This window comes from Aristolochia californica, unplaced genomic scaffold (assembly GCF_029961685.1).
Source record: "Aristolochia californica isolate CCGP_79_NKW_82.1479 unplaced genomic scaffold, dmAriCali1.0.hap1 SCAF_9, whole genome shotgun sequence".
Lineage (NCBI taxonomy): Eukaryota > Viridiplantae > Streptophyta > Magnoliopsida > Piperales > Aristolochiaceae > Aristolochia > Aristolochia californica.
The window spans coordinates 23,361,370-23,388,416 of NW_027182290.1; the positions used below are offsets into that span (position 1 = coordinate 23,361,370).

The window sequence follows — 27,047 nt, forward strand, 5'->3', positions numbered from 1 at the left end:
ATATATATATCCCAGGAAAAATAGGTAAAGGTTTCCAGTTGTTGGTTTGCTGGAAGTGATTAACTTGAAATGCAATTATTGCATTTCCCCATATGAATCCAGTTGTTTACTAGGTTCTTGTCTTTATGATTATCCGTATCTTTGATCATTATTATTCGGAACTTGTTTGTGATAACAATCCAGTTACTATGGAATCAAAACCTCTTTTTTTTTAAAACAAATGAAATCAAAGTCTCAGTTTCATAAATGCAATTAGTGCTCAAATTCTTCAGAATTGAAACGCTAAAGAATTTTTTTCTGGGGGGGTGCAGAGGAGTAATGTGACGGGAGGAGGTGAATGAGAACAAATAGGGAGAGAGTGAAGGCCAGAAGGAGAGAGTGAGACGAGAGTAGCAGAGAGAAGGAGAAGAGAGTGGAGAGAGGATAGGGAGGGATGAGATAGTGATCTAGTAGGGGGAGAGATAAACTTATGGAAGAACAGGATAAGATAGAAAGAAGACAAGAAAAATTGGCAGTTTTCCAGGAAAGATGTACCCCAACTGTTGAGCTGGATGGAGGCTTTTCAGCTAGATATACTTTTTTCAAGAAGCAAGGGAATATACTCCTTGGAAATATGCTTTTAGAGAGTAAATTAATGCTTCCCAGCATTTCCTGGAGGCCATTGGTATACCTGTTTGCATAATGTGAGGATATTTGGAATAGGAAATATTAAAAAGTGCCTGGAACTTGTGCTCGTGTCCCAAATGCAGTTTATATTGAAATTATTGGCACATTTTGCCCATATGCCCACTTTGTGGAGTAGATAACAGAAGTTCCTTTCTCTTTTTCATGCCTTGTAAACTAGGCAGAATCAATTGTTCATGCCTTGTAAACTAGGCAGAATCAATTGTCAAGGTGATGTCTGTATTTTTTTTTTTTTTTTTTTTTTGTGAGGTGTGCAAATATGCTGTTTCTATGGCATGGATGTAAATAAAACTTAGTTTTAGCTCTTTTTTTTTGGCTTAATTCATTATAAAAGTTTGACTTTTTAAAGTTGCTATTTGGTGATTATGGTCTGAAGGTTTCCTCTTCTCCCCCAGGTATTTAGGACATTGCATCAGTTATGCTGTTGTTGCATCTGTACTTTTAGGTGCTGCTGTGTTTCGTCATCTCTCTGTTGTGAACCCCTTGGCTGCAAGAAGAGATGCTTTGCAGAGTACCGTAGTTCGTCTGAGGGAAGGGTTTCGGTGGAAGGGCCAGAACAGTTCATCCAGCTCATCTGAAGGGTGTGGTTCAAGTGCCAAACATAGCAGTAGTGTTGAAGCAGGTCAACTTGGTAACGGTATTGAGGCTATTTGTAGGAGCAGTAGTGTAAATTGTGGAGGTGACGGTGGTAACTGGAATAATATGGTCCTAGGTGGTGCTGCAATTAGCTCTCACGAGGGCATAACCAGTGACAAGAGTATTGACAGTGGAAGGCCAAGTCTGGCACTTCGAAGTAGCTCATGTCGTTCTGTCATTCAGGAATCTGATGTTGGAACCTCTGTTGATAAACATTTTGATAATAGTAACACTTATGCAGTTTGTTCAAGTGGTGGTCTGGAAAGTCAAGGCTGTGAATCAAGCACATCGACTTCAGCTAATCAACAAACACTAGATCTCAACCTGGCTTTGGCTTTACAAGAGAGATTAAATGATCCAAGGCTGACATCAATGTTGAGAAAGAAGGCTAAGCAAGGTGATCGTGAATTGGCGAGTCTTCTACAGGACAAGGGTCTAGACCCTAATTTTGCTGTGATGTTAAAGGATAAAGGCCTGGATCCAACTATCCTTGCATTGCTTCAGAGAAGTAGTTTGGATGCTGATAGAGATCACTGTGATAATACAGATATTGGTGCTACAGACTCAAATAACCTGGATAATGCCGTGCCTAATCAGATTTCATTGTCCGAGGAACTTAGGCAACAGGGTTTAGAAAAATGGCTTGATTTTTCTAGGACCCTCTTTCATCAAATAGCTGGCACCCCTGAGCGTGCTTGGGTTGTCTTTAGTTTTATTTTCATCCTTGAGACAGTTATAGTGGCAATCTTTCGGCCAAGGCCGGTTAAGTTGATAAATGCCAGGCATCAGCAGGTGATAATCATTTTGGGAATTTCATTTGTTTATATCTGATTCTGTGTTTACTTACGCCCCTAGAGTATCTATGCAGTTTGAGTTTGGCTTCTCGGTGTTGCTTCTCTCTCCCGTTGTTTGTTCAATTTTGGCCTTTCTCCGGTCACTTCAAGCGGAGGAAATGGCAATGACCTCCAAACCACGGAAGGTACTTTGTGAAACTCCACATGCATGTGACAAACTTAGTCTCATGCTAGAAGCACACTGGATGCTTATTCATTGCTAAATTATTTTACTGTAGATTAATTTTGTTTAATGAGTCCAATCTTATCTTCTGTTTAATCATGGTGGTGGGTTTCATGATTTATGTCTTTACCTGTGTTGGCATTCAGTTGCATATATTAATCAAGAGCAACTCTTGCTTCCAATTACAATCTCTTTATGTGCCTATGTAGTTTGAGAATTCTATGTGGTCATATATTTGATGTTTGAACTGAGTTGACTGAGTGTGTTATTTACTTACAAAAAAGAGAGTTATTCTTTCTAGCTTAGCAATGACTGGAATATGGAGGTTGTTGTTGTTCATTCTGGTTTTACAATTTCCAAATGTGCCCTTATAGCTTGATCTTGTAGTCAAAAGCAGAAACTTTGAGAAGATAAACAAATTCAGCCAACCTTGCAGCACCCAACTTTTTCTTCCTTTACAAAGGTCATTTACTTCGTTAAATTTACAACTATACCATTATCTCTATTTTATCCTTTAAAGAATGATAAGTATGAGAAAAATATCAAATCAACAACAATCATGAATAGATTGTATTAGGAATAAATGTAGAATTAGAAGAAATTAAGTCTTAAGTTGTTCGAGTTAATTTTGATGGAAGATTAAAAATTGGGTGCGCTTAGCTTAGATGGGTAACACCCTAAATGCAAGTTTAAAAAATGTATATTAAACTATTTCTAAACCAAAAAATTAAAGGTGGTATTATTTTTTTGAATGACAACAACAATTCTATGAAAAAAAAACTGTGATCAGCTGAAATTGGCTAAATATTGATAGCTAAAAATTTGCTTAGCAACTCCACTTTTTATATGAAGTTAGGGGTGTTCAATTTTTTGACATACTTCTGTAAACTGCATATTACTCATTAAAAAAATAAAAAAATAATTCTGATCTTGCATCCTATATGAGCGCACTTTATGCTTGAAACTTACTTGAAAGTCTTGCTAATGTGCTGTTACTGGGTTAAGGACCTTGCTACTTCATGGCATCTCTCTCTCTTTCTCTCTTTCTTGTCTAGATAATATTTTCTCTGAAAAATCATTTATTGTTTAGCAATAGTATTCTTCTTATGTATTTCTAATTCTTACAGTACGGCTTCATTGCATGGCTGTTGAGTACCTGTGTTGGCTTACTGCTCTCTCTTTTAAGGTTGGCAGATTTCAAGTTTTTGAATAACATTTTACATTTTATTTTATTTTTCCTTCTAGGTGCCTATACTGTTGTTCTTTTTGACTAATGCCATCATATGGAGAGCTTTAATCATGTTTTGTTATTTTTAAAATTACATCATGCATGCTAGCTATGTATCTTCTTAAAACCTCCATTTCACTTCTTGGCAAGTTGACTTGCATATTGGACTAGTCATCTTGGTTTTTGGAGATCCTAGGACAAGATGAAAGGTTTGAGTCTCCCAAAATCTCGATTGAGGTAACTTATCTCAAAAGAGTTATCTTGGAATTTGAGCTACTTGGGACAACACCTGGTATCTAGTTGGCCAACCCTGCTTAGAGCAAGTATTGTTGTTATCATTTTTTAATGTTATTACTATTGTTATTATTGTAATTATATTAACAGCATTGATATTCTTCTTAACTTGTATCTGCCAATTTATATGGAGTGGGACCTTTTTCCTGGTTTTCCACTTATGCCTTTGACTACCTTTTTTATGTAATGCTATTCACTTTTTTTTTTTCCTTTGGGGAGGGGTGGAGAGGGTAATGATGAGAAACAATTACTATTAAGAAGAAGGGTTGATGCAAAGATCTCCAGTGGAGAGAAAGACAGTAAGGATAAATAGCGCCAATGGGGGGAGAAATACAATAATTGACTCTAATAGATTGATTCTCTCACATCAAGATGGGAGACCCCCATGTGGCCATGTAGTGACTAGAGTATATGCACTATAAGGAGGTGAATCCAAAATAAGGGAAAAGATCTGTAAGGGTGAACCATCTCTTCATGAATCGAGAGTTTTATTATCAGTATTTTTTTTTTTTTTTTGAGAAAAAGGTGTGAATATATTGCAAAGAATAAAGGGAATACAATACCTAGCAAGAGGGACCTTCCTCCACAACAAGCTGTTGGAGGGAAACACCCTTTTTAGCTTGAATATCTGCTAAATAATTAGCAGATCTTGAAATGCGATTCCACTTACATTGAATTTGGGAAATTAAAATACATATATCCTCAAATAACTCCCAATGCCACCAAGGAGGTTTGGAAGGCTTCGTACACCAACTGATAATAACTTTTGAATCGCCTTCAACATAAAGGAGGCCCTCCAGCTTTTGCTTGAAAAGTTTCAACCCGTTATACAGCCCGTGTAACTCAGCACTTGTTGAATCTGATATCCCAATTTGACCCTCATATGAAAAAAAAAGCTTCCCATTTTCATCATGAATCACTCTGCTATATCCAGCAAGCCCCGGGCATCCAAACGCACTTCCATCGAAGTTTAATTTGAAGTGCCCTACGGGAGGTTCAGACCAAATTGCCATTTCAGAAGGTCTAGCTGGAGAAGACATTTCTGCGATAAGTCGCCAATTTCCGCGCAATTTTGATCCTTGTAAGGTACAAAATTCCTTTTGTAAGAGTACCCAAGAGGATACTTGCCCAATGATTCTGTCACATAAGATTTTCCATGGAAGAGATTTCTGGTTAAATTTTCTGTTGTTTCTCTCTTTCCATAAATTCCAGATCATGTACCCAACACAACAAGATATTATTATTTTCCCTAGTTTGGGAAGTAGAGCGCTTGTAGTAGTGAAGATTGTGTCGTGTAGGTATTGCGATGGGCAATATTGTAACCCAATTTTGTTCATCAGTTCGGTCTAGACCAAATGGGCATATTCGCAATGCAATAGCGTATGATCAGCAGTTTGAGGGGAAGAATTGCAGAATGGGCACAATGGGTTTGGGACACTATTTCCACGTCGCATTAATGCGTCGGAAGTTAAGATTTTCTTTCGACAAACGGTCCAAATGAAAAACTTTGCACGAGGAGGAATATGCATAGACCATGCAAAGGTAGCTGGATGCGCTGATTGATGTGCTTGGGGAGAGATCATGAAGTGATAGGCAAAAGTAGTAGAGAACATACCTTGCCTGCATGGCGTCCAGATTAATGTGTCTAATGAATTTTTTATCTTCACTACAGAAAGATTAGTGACCAGATCTGCAGCTTCCAAAGCTTCAACATTAGTTAAGGCTCGTCTGAGATCTAAGTTCCACTCGCCAGAGGTCAGCCGTTGCGTTGTTCATAAACCATCGCATCCTGAATTCTTGACAATCGATTGATGCATCCATAACTATCTTTGAAGCTGCTTGAGCCAACCCACCAGTCGGTTCAAAACTTAGTTTGACTTCCAGAACCAATATAGCATTTGACCGCATATTTAAAGACAGGAAGGAGTTGGGCAATTTTCTTCCATATGGGGGATAATTTGTAAATTCTCCCACTGTCAAGCCACCACCCAGTGTTTTTCCTAGATTTGCCTTCTACCATTTTCCTCCATAACAGAGTAGGTTGCACATTAAATTTCCATATCCACTTCAATAGTAAGGCCGAGTTGGTAGTTGCAATATCCCGAATCCCGAGACCACCCATCATGATGGGTTTACAAACGTAATCCCGTTTTACAAGACTATACTTTCTTTCCCCATTTGGCCCATCCCATAAAAATCTCCTTTTTAGGAGTTCTATTCTATTTCAAATAGAGGCAGAACAGTGGTACAACGACAGAAAATAAGAGGGTATGTCATGTAAACATGATTTAATTAGAACCAACTTGCCAACTTTGGATAAAAATCTGCCTTTCCATGATGCAAGACGGCCTTCGAGGCGTTCAATGACAGGGAACCAGGCACTTTTTGTTGGCAAAACCGGGATCAGAGGCAGACCCAAATAAGTGCCCGGATGGGACGCAACTTTACACCCCAAATAGCTTGCCATTGAGTTTAGTACAGTGGAATCAATATTAAATCCAATGATAGAAGTTTTTGCCTAGCTTACCTTTTGACCAGTAGTTAATTTGATTATGTTCAGCACAACTTTCATGTGAGAAACTTGTCTCATAGACCCTTCTCCAAAAAGGATTGTGTCATCAGCATATTGTAAAATCTGGATGTCTTGGTTCGGGTCTTCAAAGATAGGACTAAGCCAACCCGAACGTTTAGCCAATTGGAGTAGAGAGACAAGGTACTCTCCAATGAGAGCAAATAGGAAAGGGGATAAAGGGCCACCTTGTCTAATCCCCCTTGATGCATTGAAGTAACGGCAAGACTTCCCATTAACGAGGACATAATAAGATGTGGTAGAAATACAGCTTCTCATCCAAAATTTCCACCTTGTGCCAAAACCCATTCGGTCGAAAAGGTGATCAACAAGTTTCCAGTCAACCCGGTCAAAAGCTTTCTCAAAATCTATTTTTAGGACGATTGGGAAGATTTTTCGAAAGAATCTAATAGCTCATGAGCAGTCATAGAAGAGTCCAAGATATTCTTGTCATGGATGAAAGCACTTTGACTAGGATTAATAACCTTCGGAAGGATGGCTTTGAGCCGATTTACCAGGAGATGACCAATGATTTGTAAGAACTAGTGGTGAGGCTAATGGGTCGAAAATCTTGGGGCAATTCAGTATTTGACTTTTTTGGGATAAGAGCAACGAAAGACGCACCGATACCTCTGTGGGTTGTACCGACTTCGTGGAAATTGTGGACGAGAGCGTACACATCCTTTTTTATCAGATCCCAAAAACGACGGTAAAACTCACCGTTAAAGCCATCTGGTCCGGGGGCTTTGTCTTTTGGCAGCCAAGGGCAGCCAATTCGATTCTTCAGTTGTGAATGGCTTTTCCAGATCTGCAACGTCGTTAGAAGAGATTTGTTGGAAATCAAGTTGCGGGAGCTTAGGTTTGTTGTAGCATTCTTCTGTATACAAGTCTGAGAAATACTTCACCAGAAGGTTAGATATGGAGGTACTATCCGTAATCACTTGGTCTCCATGACAGAGTAGTGATACGGTTAGTCCTCCTCCTGGTCGAAGCGATGGAATGAAAAAACTTTGTGTTCTCATTTCCTTCGGCCATCCAGCGAAATCTAGCACGTTGTTTCCAACAGACAGATTTTGAACAAAGAAAGTTCAAATACTCCATATTTAAATGATTTCTAACAAGTAAATCAGAAGGAGAGGTTGACCTTTGCTCTTCGAGTAAATCCAGCTCAAATATGCGGCGACGAATCGAATCTTTCTGAGAAGCAGCAACAACACGGTGATTTTTTGCCCATAATCGGATCTTTGCCTTGAGCGCTTTGAGTTTTAGAGGAAGAGCCCAACCCGGGTTGGGATGAGTCTCCTGCTCAAGCCACCAGTTTTTAAGGGAAGGAATGAAGGACTCAACAAGTATCCATGCATTTTCAAAACGGAAGGGGGATCATCCCCAAGCAGATGGACGAGTATTGATTTGAATAGGCCAGTGATCGGATCCGATTTTGTTTAAGACTTGGCCAAAAATGTTAGGGAAAAGTTGGCCCCATTCATTGTTGGCAAAAAAACGGTCCAACTTTTACAAAACTGGGGGGGGGGGGTCTGACAATTGGTCCAAGTGAATTTTTTCCCCGAGAGGGGAATCTTTGAGAGCCCCAGTGTCACGCGGTTAGATTTGGGCTAGGTCCGTCTAGCCAAGCGGAATATCTACCCCGTGCGGCCTAGCTCTTCCGAAGAACTAGTCAGCCTCCTTGAGCCTCGGATCCTCCAACCAATACTTCACACAAGAAGTTGCGAGCCAAATGGGACAACGAAAACACCAAGGTATAGAAGAGAAAAGCCTACTTTGTATTGAGGATACAAGATTACAAAGGGTGGCCAAACACTCTTGAAGGCCAAGGCTAAAAACTCTCTCTATACACCAAAAGAGTAAAGAAGGCTAAGGATTTTTCGACCCCTTTACCATGGGAGAGGCCTCTCTATTTATAGTCTCTCCCTAGGCCTTTTGAAATCTCTAAAAACGCTCAAAAACCCGTCAGATCCCAAAAATTTGGTTTCTGGCGTCAAGGGGCGCCCGCCAGACCAGGGCGCCTGGCGACCTGGTCGCCAGGAAACCCCATTTCGCGTGGGGCGCCTGGCGGATACCCCATTTCGCCCGCGGGCGCCTGGAGTCCTGCGCGCGCGGGCGCCTGGTGCCTGTGCCTGGAGTCCTGCCGCGCGGGCGCCTGCGCCTGGCGTCTTGAGGAAACCCCATTTCGCCCTGCCTGGAGTCCTGGTTGTGCGCCAGCAACCCCATTTCGCCCCGCCAAGATTTCTGGTTGCGCCCAACCCCATTTCGCCCCGCCAGAAGTGTCTGCTGGCGTGCTGCCTTGTGTCTGAGCTGGCTGTTGGGGTTGTTGTGCACCTTGTTGCTTGGCCATCCGTTTGGCAAGCTCAAGTGTGTCTTTTTCCGTTGCAGCTGGTTCTAGGCCGGCCATATGCGTGCGCCCCTCTGGGCAGTGCCTTTGCACTTGGCCTTGGCCGCCGCTGCTATTGCTGTGCACTGGACTTGCACAGTCTTTGGCCTTGGTGTTTGGCTACACCATGGCTTCTTCCCCCGTCTCACCCAGGCTGCTAATGAAATCGGAGAAAGCTCTCATGATGGACGAAGTTCTAGTGGTGGGAGGGCTTTTATCAGAGCAAAGGAGAATAGCATTGAAGTCTTCGACCAGTAGCCAGGGCAGGTCCCATAATTTAATGAGTTGGAAAACTTCCTCGCAGCAGGAGGCCTGATCGCGGTGTCGAGTAGGGCCATAGATGCCAGCTAACGCCCATGAGGTTCCAAGGGTGTGCTCATTGAAGCGCAGACCAATTGAGAAATGACTCGGCACAGTGAGAGTGGCGTCAACTGCTTTTGGGTCCCAGATGACAACGATGCCACCAGAGTGCCCAATCGCATCGACATTAGCCCACGTAGGATCCGAATCATACCATAATTCACTGGCAACAGAGTAGTCAAAAGAATGTAGCATTGTTTCAACAAGAATTACTATTTTTGGCTTACATTCAAAAAGAGCTGCTGCTTTGACAAGGGCTCGCTTAGACTGAGAACAAAGTCCTCTGACATTCCAGGACAACACGATCATTAAGGACGTGGGGGGGTCATATTCTGCGCCGTCTCACGAGCTTCCAGGTAGTAGGAACAGAAGATTGTAGGAACAGAAGATTGTTGCCAGCTCCGTCATTTCGGAAAAGTCTTCAGGTGGGGATTCTTGTTCTTGTTCCAACAGAAACTGGAGTAGGTCATTCCGCTGATTGGCTTGAGGGAGTATGATTGGGGTTGGGGTTAAGGTTGGTGGAAGGTCAGACAAAGAGGAGGGATTTCCGTGGGGAGGACTGGAGGGGAATTTTTTTTTTTGGGGGGGGGGGGGGGGGCGCTTTGGCTGGGGGAAGTGTTAATAGGAGGTACAGAGTAAGGAACGATTTGATGTGGATATGGAGGAGGAAGGGGCGATGTAGAAGGTGCTTCGGGGAATGGAACTGGGGAAGGGAGTAATGATTGGGAAACACATAAGAGTAGTGTTTTCCCGCGACGTAATCGGGGGGATTACCGAGGTTGATGGGCCTCGGGAAGTGGAATTTGGGGAGGTGGCGTGTGAAGAGGGGTGTGAAGTTAGTTGATTTGGACGTTAAAAGTGAAAAGGTGATTGTTGGTGGGGAGGAAAGTCTGGCCAGGGCTCGAGGGGGGATCTGACAGAATTTTTCCATGTGGGGGTGGCGTTTTAAAGATAGGTACGGCGTTTGAAGTGGGTGTCGTGATTTGGCATGGTGGAGTTGTCGAGGATGATGGTCCTCGGGAAGAGAAAGGGACGGGAGCATGGGAGGCGGGATCTGTTTGAGGTGCATACCCGAGTGTGACAAAAGTTGATGGTTCTTGGGGGAATGGATTTGGGGAAGTGACGTGGTAAGTGAGGCGTGGGCAGAGAGTACTGACAATCGTTCTGTCAGTTGGGGATGATGGTTCTTTGGGAATGGGCTTTGGGGAAGTGGCATGATAGGTGAGGCTTGGGTAGAGAGTACTGACAGTATTGTCAGTTGTTGATGGTGACGGTGGCAGCGTAACTTGTATGTTTGTGTCAGAATTTTTTTTTGGTGGGATAAGCTTGGATGATGACGGGGTGATGGCTGCATTTCGGGAGTCTCGATTGAGAGGTGTGAGCACGGTGGACGAGGGCAGTAATATTGGGGGGTCTTTGTCATCTCGGGTGATTGATGGGCTGCTCAAGGACGGCGGTGAAGGGATTGTTTTGACATTTGAATGAGTTCCAAGGATTTTGTTTTTTGTTTTGAATTTGAATTTTGAGACTGAGGGACAGCCGTACCTGTCATGTCCCTTTTCGGGACCCACATCTGAGTCGACTCTGGGTTTTGGCATCAAGTCGCTTCCGATTGCTGATGAGTCGGCTCAGGCTGAGTTAGGCATGGGGGAGGATCTTCCGAGTCGAAATATTTGGCCGGAAGGATTTCCAGGCCTTCGAATTCCATGGTGACCGTGATTTTTCCAAAAGAGATATTAAAAAAATGTAATCCACTTACCAGTGAATTTGGCCGGAGGAAGATTTTCTCCAGGTGGAGATTCGCCGGTTGGTTTTCAGCCTAGATGAGCTCTCCAAAAATGTTTGTGATGCATTCCATTGTATGTCTGCAACAAATTTCCACCGGTATTCCTTTGATGATCACCCATTGCCCTGAAAGGGGAGTTGTGAGTTTTGGCCTCCAATTAATCACGTGTAGGATTGGGGATCCTTCCTTTGTCCTCAAACAATGTATTTTCTGGTGATCCTCTTCCGAGTTGAAGATAATAAGCCATCGCCCATCTTGAACTATGACGATGGCTTTGAGTCTGATGCTTTTTTCTTGTATCCATTCCTGGATTTGTTGACTAGAACGAATTATCGGCGAGACCTCGATGATTGCTGCCAGGGACATTTTACGAGTTCCCTCAATTTCGGTGTGGGCTGGCAAGGTGATGGAATAGTGGGTTTCATGTACTAAGATCTGAGGGGGGGGGGGGGGGGGGGGGGGGGGTAGCCAGATGTTTGATATGAGATGTGGTTGATTAGGTGGAGGAGCAGACGGGGTTGCAAGGTTTGGATTTTTCTGGTGCGATATGCTCGTTTTGGGTGGGTTTTTTGCTGCGTGGTTAATTGCCAGAGGGTTTGGTGGAAGAGTTTCCATCTGAGGCCAGAATTTGAAAGTTGCGGTAGGAAGATCATACCCATAATCATCGAGCCGCATCTTTGAGTGATGACGCATTCTAGGAAGCCACCGTGATATTGGGTGTGGAACTGGAATTCCAGTTTGCCGGTGAGGAGTGATCGGCTGTAGCTTCTTCCTGTTTTGCCAGTTTGAATATTTTTGAAGATGGCCAGGAAAGAGTCAACTGCGGAAATCGGAAGGGAAATGTAGGATTTTTTCCCCTTCCTGTGAAAGTATCCGGATTGCTTCACCACTTTTCTCTTTCCTTTTCCGAAAAGTCAATTTGGCTTTTCCGTTTCTGAATTCAAATCTTGGAGGGTCCTCCGCCAGAATCCTTCGCCGTGAAGTTTGCGAAATGACAGTTTGCCATTTTGCTCCTGAGCCTTTTTCAGAATCACTTTTTTCTTCCTCCTTGTCTTCATCTAGTTGATGCTCTTGCCACTGTTGCTGCTGCTGCTTCTGCTGCTTCTCCAGTCTTGTTTGATCGTCACCCCATACTGTGCGCTGTTCCACTCGAAGAGGTGGGTCAGGTAGATTGGTAGTCTGGTGGGAGTTACTCCGTGTCCCGTTTGGTAGGTGGGAGGGATTTACTCCTTGCAGACTGCTCTCCATCAGGAGATGCCTCTGCTTATTATCACTATTATTATTATTATTATTGTTATTGTTGTTATTGTTGTTGTTATTATTTTTATTATTACCACCATGATTAGATTGGGAGAGGGGAAGGTATGATAAACAACTGAAAATATCACAATGCCATGAAGGATTACTTGAAGTGCTACTTCTGTTAAATCATAATGACCGAAAAAAAGCTAAAGTATATCAACTAGATCCTTCAATATTTGTCACTAATTGTACTGCTACTACTGTAGGCTTTGAGTTACCTTTGGAGCTACTGTCAGAGTTGATTTTAAGCCAACCCAAGAGTGATGGGAACCCCTTTACCCATGATGAGACTTGAACCCAAAACCTCAAACTAGAAAACCCCCCATCTGGTCATTAAGCCAAAAGCTCAGGTCACAGTAAAGAGGACATATTTTTCTTCAATTTGTCATAATAATGAGCCAGGAAGCTAACTCAACGAGTACTTACTATCCTGGACTAGGATATGATGCTGACCATGTTTAGTATTCCCATCTATTCTAGGACTTATTCTGTCAACTATAATAACATTCCTTCTAAACACTCCAATTAACAACTGTCCAAGCCAGCTATCTTGTAACATTCCTGACTTTATTTATGCTTTGACTATTCAATATAGAAAAATTTATGCTTTGACTATTCAATATAGAAAAAATGCTAATATCTGTAGCTTTTTCTTTTGTGATTTTCCCTTCAAGATAGTGATAAATATAATTGCTGAAGTGAAGATAGAACGATAGGGTCACAAGAGTATGAAACTTGAAGTGCAAGAAAACCCCAAACAATTTTATGGAAGGGAAGCATGATGTGGTGAAAAAGTTGAAAGTGGATTGCTAACACGTTGTTTTCATTGGGTTGAAGTAAGCTTGCGTCTTGTTGAAAAGCAGAGGTATAATGCCATTCAAAAAAAAAGCAGAGGTGTGAGATACTGGTCGAAGACTTTGTCAAAGTTTTTGTCCTCAAACAATGTCAGTACCAAAGCTTGAGGAGGGTTCTTCCCACTAGATGTTGGTCCCCAGATTCTTGCTTTCTCTCTCTTTCTTCTTTCTGTGCTAGGTTATCCAAAGTATGTTTAGCCCATTTTAATCTGCAGCATTGTGGTTTCTCGAAGCTCTAAATAGAAGTGTAAAACTCTAAAACAATGTCAGTACTATAGCTTGAGAAGGTTGTTCATCCCACAAAATGTTATTCTTCATCTCTCTCTCTCTCTCTCCTCTTTCTCTCTCTCTTCTTTCTGTGCTAGTTTATCCACAAATATGATTAACCCATCTTAAGCTGCGGTGTTATGGTTCTGTGATAAAAGTAGGTGTGTGCTGCCATAAAAGTGAAGAAGCCTCTGAGGCAGGGAAGAGCTACTCTTTGACCAATAACCATTGCAGCAATCATCTTCCACTTGAAAAATTGTCCTTAAAAAAAAATATAGGGGGATCTTATAAGGGAAAGAGGATACAGCAAGACAAGGCCCCCCCTTCAACGAGGGGAGGAGAGCAAAAACAACAATGCCAAGATGCAAAAATTAAAGATAAAAAAATATAAAATGTAAACAGCAAGAGCTCTATTCTTAGGGGATCAAATCAAGATACTCTGGAGAGTTCCTCCCTCTAATGCAAGAGCATCAACAACACCATTTGTTGTACAAGAAATGTGTGTCCATGAGATGGGCAATCGGCGAGAGGTGTCAAGGATCTCATCAATGAGAAGGAGAGGCAGCTGGGTGGCCAACTTGACCAGGATTGCCACACGAACTTCCATCAAAGATGAGCTTAATAATACAGGGAAGAGGAGCATTCCAAGCAGCTGGAGTCAGAGGAGAAGAAGGCTGAAGAGCAATAATTGAAGACCGGTTCTTTCTATTGAAGACCGGTTCTTTCTAGTCAAGGAGGAAGGAAACTGGGCAAAATCTTTATGGGCGTGCAAGCAAGCCAGAGCCAAGTCTTATATAGGGAGAAATTGTCCTTACGCTTGCTTTGGTGTTGACCTATGTAAGAGGCCTGTCTCCATCTCTGAGCCGCCATACTCAACAGCCTTCTTAGATGACACCTCTTCCTTCAGCTTGCCGAGGTACACTTGAGCTACCATAACATGTTAGCGAGTTGCATAAGGCAATGAACCCTTAGTTATCAATTGCTTCATGTGGCTCTCACTAGACATAACAGTTTAGTCTCTAATTACCTATCCAACGGAGCTAAGTGCAAAATCTGGAATTCCATGACCTTACCTGTCCAATTGCGGAAATGGGTACTTATTTATCCTTTTGAAGAAAAAACAAAAATTAAAATGCTCCAAAAGGATTGGGTTTTCTTACTAAGTTCTTCTGCTTCCTCTCACTAAGATGCTGCATTGAATGGTTGAAGATTTGTACTATCTTTTGTTAGTAGTGAGTTTAAGCATTGCTTCAACATGTGGAGAAAAGAGGTAGAGAGAAAAATAGGGCTGTAAGGGTCATTAATGTTACAAAAAATGCCTCGATTGACCTGGAAAGGTGTTTGAGTCTGGATCAGCCACAAAAAACCAGAAGTTGAATTGGGTGATGTCATCAACAATACCCTGAATAATAACAAAAAGTTACAGTTTGAAGGAGGGGGGCAAGGCTCTTCTCTTGTCAAACGTGTGGAAAGAGAATGAGGGGCAAGGCTCTGCTCTGGCCTCTTTTTTTAACCTAGTTTGGGTAGTAGATGGCTGGCAATAGCATCAATGGTGTCTCACCCTCGAGGCTTCTTGTAGTGTGAGGTTGTTGCAATGCAGATTAGGTTCTTAGGCCAACTGGATAATGAATAAATACTTGTATTACTTGCATACCCTATTCAGCAGTGAAGCTAGAACGTAGTTGTTGCTTTCATCTTGGCATGGATTTAATACCTGGACTGCACTTCAAGAAGGCAAGAGTTCTCTTGGTAGTTGTTTTGATCTTGAGGAGGTTTCTTTGCATGATGGAGGATCTGTGGTGGTGTAGCACTAAAGCCATTGTGCTAGATTTTGATTCATAAGCTTGATTGTTTTGGTCTTCATGGTTGCCTTAGGGCTGTGGAACACAACTCTTTCCAATTTATTTGGTGAACTCTGAATCTGCCATTGGCCTCCTACTAAAGCTGTCTCCTTAAAAGATGGTGACCTATGATTGAAATATTTTGGTTGTTTGGATGCATGCTATGTGAGACAATATGACCCTTATTCATTAATGGCCTTATAAATCAAAAGGAAGACCTTTTGTGATTTTTATTATTCTGTTGTTCCCTTGCAAAAGTAGGTGATATCATCTACTAAAAGAAAAGTGGTAGCTTCATGTGGGCATAGTTTTTTTTCTTTTTCCTTTTTTGTTTGAAGATGGTGTAATTTCTATTAAAAAAATACAGAGCTTGTGATTGAGGAGAGGGAAGCACTCAAGTCCCTAGGGAAACAGAATTCCCAATAGTAATAAAAGATCTGAGAACACCATCTTTAGCTAATTTATCTGCAAGACTATTCACGGAGTGCAAAACATGAGCTCAAGTAACAGTTAATTTGGAAGCCAAATGAATAATTTTGTGATAAACATGGCGAAGACACCGCACTGGTGTAGAGGATCACAAGGACCGAGACATTTGCAAAATAATCCCCCTCAATATTTTTTTTTTTTTTTTTTGAAGAGTATACCTCTCAATATTTAACTGAGACGAAAGCTTTGCAACATAAAGTTTGATTCCTTGCAAAAGAGTGTGGATCTCAGCTTGAATGACATCTGCTTATCTGAAGGTCCAAAAGAAGCAGCCGAACCAAACTGTCATAATCACGAATGACTCCTCCCACACCATTGGATCCGGATTTCCAAGTGAATTTCTGTCAAAATTTATTTTGAAATGATCAGCTGTGGCAGGGACCAAGAAGGTCCTAGAGATATAGAAGCACTGCAAGAAAATATCAGAGCTGACCAAGTCCTTCTAATAATCGAATTGTGATATTGCCTAAACAACCCACGGCTAAGTATGGAATGAATAACTCGCTCAATAGCACTCCCACCAAACACTGAATTCTTTTAAAAGGTGAGCATTCCTCTCCTTCCATAAGTGCCAAAAAATAGCAGCAGTAGACAACTACCAAAATTTCCTGCCTTCAACAAAGAATGAGCCAGAAATACTGGGAGATAAAATTGGCAATCACAGATGGGAAAACACTTGTTATGCCAAACCTCTTGAAAATAGCATGCCATACATGCTGACTACATATTCAATGCAGCAGAAGATGAACAGCTGTTTTCTCTATGTCTCGACACAATATGCACAAACTAGCCAGCACCATTTGACCCCTTTTAACCAGTTCATCACAGTTTAAAATCCTTCCATGAGTAGAACACCAGATAAAGTGAAGAACCTTAGGAGGAGCTCAAAACCTTGGAACAAGTGGCAGCAGCCTATTGCAAAGCCAAATTCTTGTAATAGGAAGCAACAGTGGCCTGAAGACTCCAGATAGCAAAAAGGTGTCCACACTAAGACCCTAAACAAAAATAGAGTCCAGAAGCTGATGGAACAAGCTGAGATCCAAGACTTAACCGTCAAGGAGATCATGGTGAAAATTAAAGCGCCAAACCTTAGATGCTATGGGTGCCATCAAAGAAGAGTAAACAGAAACATTCTTATCTCTTGCTTGGCTAAACGATGTTAGGAAAGAAGATAGGGGCTCACTACCTAGCCAGGGATCAAACCAGAATCTTACTAACCCTCCTTCATGAACAGGATAGCGTAAATGACAAATACTTTTCCATAAATAAGATTAATGAAAGACACAAGAGCCAGAAGGCAGCCATGATGAAGGGTCATGTATGTACTTATTGCACATAACCATCCTCCACGAAGAACTCTTATTACTCATAACACTCCATAACCACTTGCATAGAAATGATTGATTAGCGAGACTCAACCTCCTTATCCCTAGACCTCCGTGGATTTTACTTTGACATTGTTTCATGACGTACCAATGTGTACTTAAATTTACCCTCAGCCCTCCATCGAACTTACGTCAAAACCTTTCCAGCCGTGCAATAACACTTTTTTTTTTTTGAAGAGTGACACTTTGATGAAAGGAAACAGGAAAAAAAAAGTATGGATGTCCGAGAGAATTGACTCGATAGTCACAGTAAGACCTGCCAAAGATTCCAAGAAGACAACCTTATCTCCGTTTGTTCAATAATCTTGTCCCAGATACTAATAGAAGGATAGACCAACAATAATAATGGGTGCCCACAATATGTCACGGGAAAGGAAAGGGTGCTACAGCCCATCATAGAAGCATAACCAGAGATACCTCCTTTTCTTGATTAATTTCAAAGATATCGGTTTTGCTCCATTTTTCACTGATTGTCTTGATATAACAGAGTATCAGAGCTAATGCCTTAACATTCAGCAATTGTTACAAGGAGTCTTCATCGAAACATATGACATTGTCAACAAATTGGAGCAATGGAATAGAAACATCAGAGACCACAACAAAGAAACCTTGTATCCAGCCAGCAGCTACACCGTATTTAAAAATAGCGGTAAGACCTTCCCCATTTATACTAAAAAGAAGAGGAGATAAGGGATCACCTTGGTGAACCCCTTGACATCCCTTAACAATAGCCTTTTACTATGCCATTCGGCATTATTAAGGCGTGCCTTCCAGTTAGAAGGGAATCCTATTGAAAAAGAGTGAACTTCAGGGTTTTGGAGAAGGAGAGAGAAATAAAAGAGAAAGAAATCAGAGTTCTGGAATGATTCTTTATGGGGGTTGATTTTGATCCCTAGGGGTTTTAGTCCTAAAAAACAATTACAAAAATGCCCCTAGTCACTTAAAGACACTTACCCTTATATCTCTTTGCATACTTATTCAAATTACATGAAACTTGAACTAGAGATAAACCAAACACATAGAATAGGATAGTGTAGCTACGTAGCTACTGGACTTTGTAGGAAGTGTCAAATGATAAAATTGCCCTTCAGTAGATTTTGTAACACTCACCTTCAAGTTAGAGCATGTATATCCATAAGACCTAGCTTGCTGCAAAACACATTGAATTCACGTTTGCCTAGTGCTTTAGTAAACACGTCTCCAATTAGACCACCAAACTGCACATAGGGAGTGATGACTTCATTTTTCATCACAACATCTCGAATGAAATGACAAGCAACTTCAATGTGTTTCTTCTGTTTATGAAACACGGGGTTTTCTGCAATGAATATGGCAGCTTGATTGTCACAGTAAATAGTCATCGGCCTTTCTTGTTGTAGTTTCAATTCTTTGACCATGGACCTTACCCACATTAGTTCATTGACTGTATGAGCCATGACTTTATACTTAGATTAAACACTGGAATGAGCAACAACGTTCTGTTTGTTACTTTTCCAGGTAGTTAGATTACCTCTCAGGAAGGCACAATATTCAGGAGTAGATTTTCAATCAAGTTTAGATCCAACATAGTCAACATCTGAGAAGACCTTTATCTTCATGTGATTGTGACGTTTAAAGTATAGTGCATTTCTAGGTGCCCCTTTCAGATATCTCAAGATTCGTTGGCAATTTCCCTATGAATCTTGTGAGGACACTCAATGAACTGACTAACAACACTCACAACAAAGAATATGTCAAGACAGGTGACAGTAGCATATATGAGTTTTCCAATCAGCTGATGATACATTGTCTTGGAGTTTATCACTTTGTTCATCATGAAGGTTGTGTCTAACTTCCATAGAAGTCTCCACCGGATTAGTATCCAATAATTCGTACTCATGTAATATGGTGACATATTGACTCTGAGTAAGTACCAAACCTACCTTGTTTCGAGCTACTTCAATGTTGAGAAAGTATTTTAGAGAACCCAAGTCTTTAGTTTGAAAATGTTGTGCCAGATGAGCTTGTCTTTTCAATGCCTTGGACATCATTGCCAGATAAAATGGTGTCATCCACATATACCAGTATTACAACAATGCCAGATGACCTCTTCATAACAAACAATGAATGGTTACAATGGCTTCTAACAAAGCCAATTGACATGACCACTGGACTGAACTTTTCAAACCATGCCTGGGGGCTTTGTTTGAGACCGTATATAGCTTTCTTCAGTCAGCAGACCTTGTCATTTTCCCCTTGAGTAACATATCCAGGAGGTTGCTCCATATATACCTCCTCAATCAGATCATCATACATGAAAACATTTTTAATATCCAATTGATATAGTGACCACCCTTGGCTAACAACAATAGACATTAAAATCCGAATCGAAGATAGCCATGCCACAGGAGAAAAAGTTTCGAAGACATCAATCCCACATGTTTGGGTGTATCCTTTGGCAACCAACTTTACTCTTTTACCTTTCAACAAAGTTGTTTGCTTTATACTTCACTGTGCATACCCATCTACAAATGACAAATGTGGTGCCAAAGGATAGATCACATAGCTGCTAAGGTGCCTCTATCCAATAGTGCCTCCATCTTAACATCCCTAACTTTCTTCCACTGAGGGGAGGAAAAAGCATCTTACACAGACGAAGGAATAGTATAGGAGCACAAGGACAAGGCAAATTGTTTGTACTAGTCAGAAAGAGACTCAAATGATATAAAGTGAGGCAATGGATAACATGTACCTTTTCTAACATCTTTTAGGTAGGTGTAGGTCGCTTACCTCAATATCCATAGACAAGTGGGGTTCTTGATCCAACGGGAGAGATGAAACCGGTTCATCTTGATTAACTTTCCGTTTATGATATACCTGTAGTGGCTTCTCTATAGTAGCATCAAGAAGTGGATGAGGGATATCCCATAGGAACTGAGGCAACAACCTCAGACATAGAGACAAGTGGGGGGACCACAATGGAAAACGAAGAGAAGAAAGGAGTATCTTAAAAAAGTCACATCAACAGAGATATATGTGTTCTTAGTAGACGGACAATAGCATTTATATCATTCCTGTGTATGCAAGTGGCCCAAAAAAATACACTTGACAACACAAGGTGACAACTTGTCTTTAGAGGCCCCAAATACATGTGCAAAACAAACACTTCTGAAGACTCGAGCGGTTATTGAAAACAAGGTGACCTATGGTAGTGATGTCTAGATAGGTATTTTTCCATCAATAACAGAAGAAGGCATTCGATTAATAAGGAAGCATGCAGTTAGGACAGCATGGCTCTAGTATGATTTTGGTACATGCATATGAAGAAGCATAGTATGAACCACTTCTAACAGATGGCAATTTTTGTGTTCAACAACGCCATTTTTGTGGCATAAAAACACACAAAGACTGATTTATAATGCCATGATTTGTATAGAAGTTAAATATTTGATTCATAAATTCAAGACCATCATCAGTGCGAAGTACACGAACCAAAGTATTGAACTCATTTTTATTTTAATATAAAAACGATTGAACACATCACATACTTCGGATTTCTCCCATAGCAGATATACCAAAGTACATCGACTGTAATCATCTATAAAAGATAAAAAAGGCTTAAAACCAGAAATACCAGGCACCGGACATGGCCCCCAAACATTAGAATGAACAATATCAAACGAGCAACGGCTTTGGGATTGACTTGGAGGAAAGGATGTTCAACAAGCTTGCCCAATTGACGAGTCACATTGGAAGGATAGACGTGACGAAAATGCTGGAAATAATTTAATCAACTTTGAAGGAGACGGTTGGGATGACTTAACCCTAGATGCCACTGTAGAGGAGAAACCACATTGTGTAATGTTTGTGGAGAGTTTTGTGAATTGTCCTCCACATAGTATAGTTCGCTTCTCTCATGCGTCAAACTAATCCTCCTCCTCCTTGTAAGATCCTGAAGAACACAGTGTGAAGGATAAAAATTTACGGAGTAATTCATAGATTTAGTAATTGATTTGCTGACAACAAGTTGAGAGGAAATTTAGGGACAAACAGAACTGATTGCGGTGACTTAAAATTGGATGGGGCTAATGTACCCATTCCCTTTACTGGGGGAATGGATCCATCAGCTAAGGTGACTTGTTTAATAGAAGTGGATTCCTTCAAATCTGAAAACAATGTGGACATACTTGACATGTGAGTAGACGCCCTTGAGTCAAAAACCTAAGTGGAGGATGGACACACATGAAAAGCTGACATACCTGAATTGGCCAATGTGGCTGTAGGAGTGGAAGATTGAGTCAAAAATATTGATGAGAAGGCAACATTTAATTGTGCCATGTGCTGAATAAGCTGCTGCATTTCATTAGAGGCGCTTGTTACGACTTGTATAGGAGGTTCAATGAATGAGTCAGTACTCTCATGAACAAGAGAGTTGGCCCAAGCAGGTCTCTTAAACTTCTCCCAAAATTTTTCAGAGAAGAGGTTTGTGTGGCCACAATGAGTGCATTTTGTGTTCAGCTTAGTGTCACCTCTGCCTTTTTCTCTTCCTTGAACATCTTTGCCCTTTCCTCTAATGTTTCCAATTCTGCCCTTAGATGATTCTAAGGAACCCTGAGAGTTTAGGGCTGATGCTGGGGTGCTGTTCACATCAGCATTTTCTGGTGCTACAATGACTTTCTCTGCATGCAAAACTCGGCTATGTGCTGTAGACAGTGACTAAACATCCTTTGAGGCCAATAATTCAGCCCTAACAGAGTTAAATTCAGGTCCTAACCCATCCACAAAAGTAGCAATGTGAACTTGTCCATTTTGTTTCCGTATTTCCCTTTCACTCATGGTGATGAGATGGAAAACACTGATCTCCTGTAATATACCAACAAGTTCATTGTAGTATGCAGTGACAGACCGTTGACCTCTATTGAGGCAAAACATCTTGGCATATAATTCAAAAACACGGGACAAGTTACTCTCTTGTGAATAAACAGATTCTAAAGAATTCCATATTTCCTTGGCAAATTTTCAATTCATAACCTGATTTTTAAAGTCAGGCTCAAAACGGTTAAGTATCCAGGTCATAATCTGACTATCTTCTGCTTCCCAGTGTTCATTCAACTAGATAGGAGGGTCATCTCTAATGATATTTGGCTATTTCTTGCCCTTTAAATATAGAAGAACTGATTGTGACCAGCTTAAGTATTTCTGGCCATTCAGTCTCTCAGTAGTTATCGCAATAGTATCCCTTCCTTTTAAACTTATAGATCCTCTTGAAAGAGTAAAAATTTCACCTGAATCAGCCATTATGATCCCTAAACAGTCTGAAAAACAGCAGACAAGTCCATGTGCGTAGGTGTAGTGGGCTCCACCTTACACGCAAAAATTAGGGTTTTTGGAAATTGGAAGATCCAACTTACTCTAACAGGCAATTCTTGCTGCTGTTGGTAATCCTCTGAGAAAAATCACAAAATTTCACCCTTTGAGGCTGACGTCACCTAACCCTATTATGATGCAGGCAGTCCAGCCTAGTTACAGGCTGCTCGACAAGGAAAAAAGAGAATTCAAGTAAAATATTCTCCTTTAATGTATAATTCCTAGATTAAGCACTTAAGTACACAAATTCATGCAACAAACCACAAATCTGGCTGATGCAAGCAAACCAAGATATGACACAGACAAAAGGACATAGTGTTGGGCTCTTAGAGTCCAAAAAAGTGATTTTTATCACTTTGCAATCAGTTATAGGCCAGCAAGTAGCTCAGAACCAAACAAACTGTAGAAACCATCAATCCTAGGGTTATGGCAGGATAGGGAGGAAAAAGTTCAGATTTTTACAAACCAGTCAATGTAGATTTTGGGAAATCTTCTTTCTTGAAGTCCCAGGCTTTGATAAAAGGTTTGGAGAGAGCTAGAAGACTTTAACCAAGACCTACTGTTATGATACCATGAAAAAAATTGAAATTTGGGGTTTTGGAGAAGGAGAGAGAAACAAAAGAGAAACAAATCAGAGTTCTGGAATGACTCTTTGTGGGGTCGAGCTTGACACCCAGGGCTTTTGTAGTCCTGAAAAGCAATTATAAATATGCCCCTAGTCGCTTAAAAACACTTAAACCTTTTATTTCTTTACATACTTATTCAAAGTACATGAAACTTAAACTAGAGATAGCACTAAATAGATATAGGATAGTGTAGTTGTTGGACTTTGAAAGAAGTATAAAATGATGAAATTGCCCTTCAGTAGATTTTCAAACTCCCGTCTTTGACAGAACAATACCAGTTGATACGGTTAATTGCCTTTTCCATGGTGAAGCTTAGTAACAAGGCCAACTTTGCTTCTCATCTTGCTGTCATTGATAAGCTCAGGAGCAATAAGAGCAGAATCTAAAATTCATCTACTCTTAATAAATGCACTCTTGAGTATCACTAATAACAGAAGGGAGGACTTTTGCAAGTCTTATAGGAAGAACCTTGGCACTAAGGTAAAAATTGGATAGGTTTGATCTATGGTCATCGAGATCTTTTAAAGGCATCTATTAAAATTCATTATGTTGTTCCAAAAGATCAAAATGACCAGTTATTAATGGAATCCTTAGTTGGCTTTATGTGAAATACTCGTTTGCTGAGGATTTCCGAAGACTTCATAAGCTAAACAATGCCGATGAATAGGGATGATATAGTAATACTAAGGAAACTAAATCGGTAATCAGCAGGTTTATCTGTTTCTTTTTTCTTTGGCAGAAGCACTGTAAATGAAGCTCCCATACTGGATGAAACACTCCCTTTATCATAAACCAAGAAACATGGCCTGAGCATCTTTTTTTTTTTTATGAAACAGTGGTGAACCTGACCAGCCCTGGGGCTTTGACATCAACTTGAGTGCCAATTCAATTTCCTTCAACGTGAAAGGCTGAATCAAATCAGCAGCTGTAGAACTCGAGGCTAGAGAACCAAATTGACAGGAAATGGTCTATCTTGACAGTCATCAGAATAAAGATTCTGGTAAAATTATGAAAGAGCTTGTAATCACTTCCCTATCAATAGATTGAATTCCGTCCATACTCAGACTGGAAATGGTATTAACCCACCTATGTGACAATGCTACTGCATGAAGAAACCTTGTATTAGCAGCACTCTATATTATTCACTTAAATTGACCTTGCTGCTTCCAGCCTTTTTTGGGTAACAATATACTGGAAATCTTCTGAAGGAAATCTGTTGGCAACATCTCAACATGTGAGAGAGCTATAGTTGTTTCCATACTGTTAATATCTTGAATGCTTTGAAGAAGAAAATTTGTTTTGTCATTGAAACTATAAAGTGGGTGTCAGTTTCTCCCCCATGGTATTGAAGAAGAGGACTCTGGTAATGAATCATGCTACCTTGGCTCAGGCTATTCATACGAGGAAATTTTTTTTTGGCCTTTATTACTTAGTAAGTGGTTCCATTTTGGAAGCCACGTCTGTAGCCCTTAAACTGCAAAGTTTAGAAGCAGAAAAACAGATACCTTCCTCCTCTTTCACCTGTAGAGAAGATGGCATGAATAGTTTCTGCCACGATAGTATGGAGAAATGATGAGACTGGGTCCTGTTAAAGAGAGACCTTTGTAACTTCTAAAAATCCATGAACCGCGCCATTTAACAAAAGAAAAAGGGATCATTAAAACAGGGGTAGTAGATGAAAGACAATTTCTGACACCAAAACATCAAGTCTCACTTAGTACAAAACCCCTTGTTACTGCACAGTAATGAAGTGCCTCCTTAACCCAATATAAAACTTCTCAATGTCCTCGTGAGATAATGCTGTCTACTTCCTTTTAGAGGAACAGACAAGCTTGCTGTTTAACTGAAGTAGAGTTTTATTTTTTGATAATAGCACTTTGACTCATGCTAATGACATATGACAATGCTCTCTGGAGCCTCTTTGATGAGACTTATCCTAGCACAAACAAGCAGGATGATTGGCAGAAATCATCTTGAATTTCAGCCCACTTCTTAGAAATCAACAAACTAAATGAGGCCCTGGTTGCCTTTAACTTCTATGATGATAAAAATGTTCAAAAAGACCTGGTATGTCATGTTGCTGGAAAATACCAACACTTATTTTAAAAATCACAGATGAGTCCATTTGGACCAGGTGCTTTGTCTGAAGGGACGGCTGGTTTGGAATACATCTTCCTTGGTAATAGGTAGCATGGTTGAAGTGAGGTCCCTGGGGTGTTTCTGTGGGCTGTGATGTGGTATATCTTTTATCAACTGTTTTACTTCTTAGATTTGAACCACTTGTGCTTAGAAAACCTGAGTTTTGCAAGAATGGCCTTGTCTTATGCCATATATCATCAAAGCTTCGCTCATTTGTGTATACTTATTAACTTTTCCATGCATTCTGAAGCCTCTCCCTTCTGTTCTTTTCGGTGTGTGGGTCTTTGTGTCAGCATACTAAGTGTTTTATGTTCTTTTTTTGTAGCAAATCATCTGTGTTACTGGGGCTAGCTTTGACTCTTCCTCTGATGGTTGCATGCCTTTCTGTTGCAATTCCAATATGGATACGGAATGGTTACCAGTTTTGGGTGCCACGAGCAGTTTGTTCAAGTGAAGGAAGCAACCGTCCCACTTCAGGGATAAAGGAGGTTTGCTTTGTTCTCTTTGATACCTGAGCTAGATTCACATGTTGGAGTGCTATGTTGATCAATCTTCTTGTTAGCACTAATTTTGGTTGTCATGTCTAATTTTGTTGTTCATTTTAGAGCATTGTCCTTGCTATCAGTATGGTAGTATTTGCTGGATCTGTTTTGGCTCTTGGTGCAATAGTGTCTGCCAAGCCTTTAGATGACTTGGGTTACAAAGGATGGGGTGGAGATCAAAGAAGTTTTTCTTCTCCCTATGCATCATCTGTGTATCTTGGCTGGGCGATAACTTCTGCAATTGCTTTATTGGTTACTGGTGTGCTGCCAATTTGGTCCTGGTTTGCTACGTACCGATTCTCCCTGTCATCTGCTATTTGTGTTGGAATATTTGCCAGTAAGTTTTGCTTTGTATTTTCTCATGCTGTGACCTTATTCGTGCAAAATTAAAAGTGCTATGTTCAGATATTCTTTGATTACATTTCTGGTGTAGTTGTACTTGTGGCCTTCTGTGGTGCATCTTATTTGGAGGTAGTGAACTCTCATGATGATCGAGACCCAACGAAGGCCGATTTTCTGGCTGCTTTGCTTCCTTTGATGTGCATTCCAGCTGTGCTATCATTATGTACTGGTCTTCATAAATGGTGAGGCAGCTGGCTGATATTTGACTTACTTTTTTCTTTATAGGGTTTGAAATTCCCTAAAACTCGTTGTAAAAACTTATCAGGAAAGATGATGACTGGGGACTTTCTCATGGTGTTTATGTCTTTGTCGGCATTGGTCTTCTTCTCTTGCTTGGCGCGATATCTGCTGTGATTGTTATTGTTAAACCCTGGACGGTTGGACTTATTCATTTTTTAATGCCATTTCATGCTTAGCTTTGGTGAATTGTTTAATGATAATTCTTCAATCTTAGTTGTTATTTTTCTTACTCCTAGCTTCTTTGTTTCAACTGAGACAGATAGGGGTGGCTTTCTTGCTGGTTTTACTTCTTCTTGTTCTAGCTATTGGCGTTGTTCATTATTGGGCTTCAAACAATTTTTACCTAACGAGAATGCAGATGTTCTTGGTTTGCTTACTTGCATTTGTACTGGCTCTGGCAGCTTTTTTGGTTGGGCTTTTGGAAGGTGATAATCAGAATCCTACAGTTGTTATGTTGTTTGCTCCTTTGTTGTCCTTTGAAGAATGTAGTGTTTCAGGTTTTTCTTTGTAGATCTATTCTGTTCTTTTGTACTAAAGATGATATCTGTTTGCAGATAAGCCTTTTGTTGGTGCATCTGTTGGTTATTTTTCATTCTTGTTTCTTCTTGCTGGGAGGGCTTTGACTGTGAGTCTCTTATTAAAAATTTGAAG

At 40.7% G+C, this 27,047-nt stretch overlaps 1 protein-coding gene across 1 annotated transcript in view; it reads left to right on the top strand.

Annotated features, from left to right (window-relative positions):
- The window catches only part of LOC137940147 (calpain-type cysteine protease DEK1-like), a 51,642-nt gene that overhangs the window by 6,101 nt on the left and 18,494 nt on the right, over positions 1–27,047 (top strand). Inside the window, exons 8-16 of the mRNA XM_068785085.1 lie at positions 1,080–2,112; positions 2,189–2,299; positions 3,465–3,523; positions 25,538–25,700; positions 25,818–26,091; positions 26,188–26,338; positions 26,422–26,533; positions 26,656–26,821; positions 26,951–27,021. Of these exons, the coding sequence (XP_068641186.1) occupies positions 1,080–2,112; positions 2,189–2,299; positions 3,465–3,523; positions 25,538–25,700; positions 25,818–26,091; positions 26,188–26,338; positions 26,422–26,533; positions 26,656–26,821; positions 26,951–27,021 (2,140 nt within the window). The remainder of the gene's footprint in view (positions 1–1,079; positions 2,113–2,188; positions 2,300–3,464; positions 3,524–25,537; positions 25,701–25,817; positions 26,092–26,187; positions 26,339–26,421; positions 26,534–26,655; positions 26,822–26,950; positions 27,022–27,047) is intronic.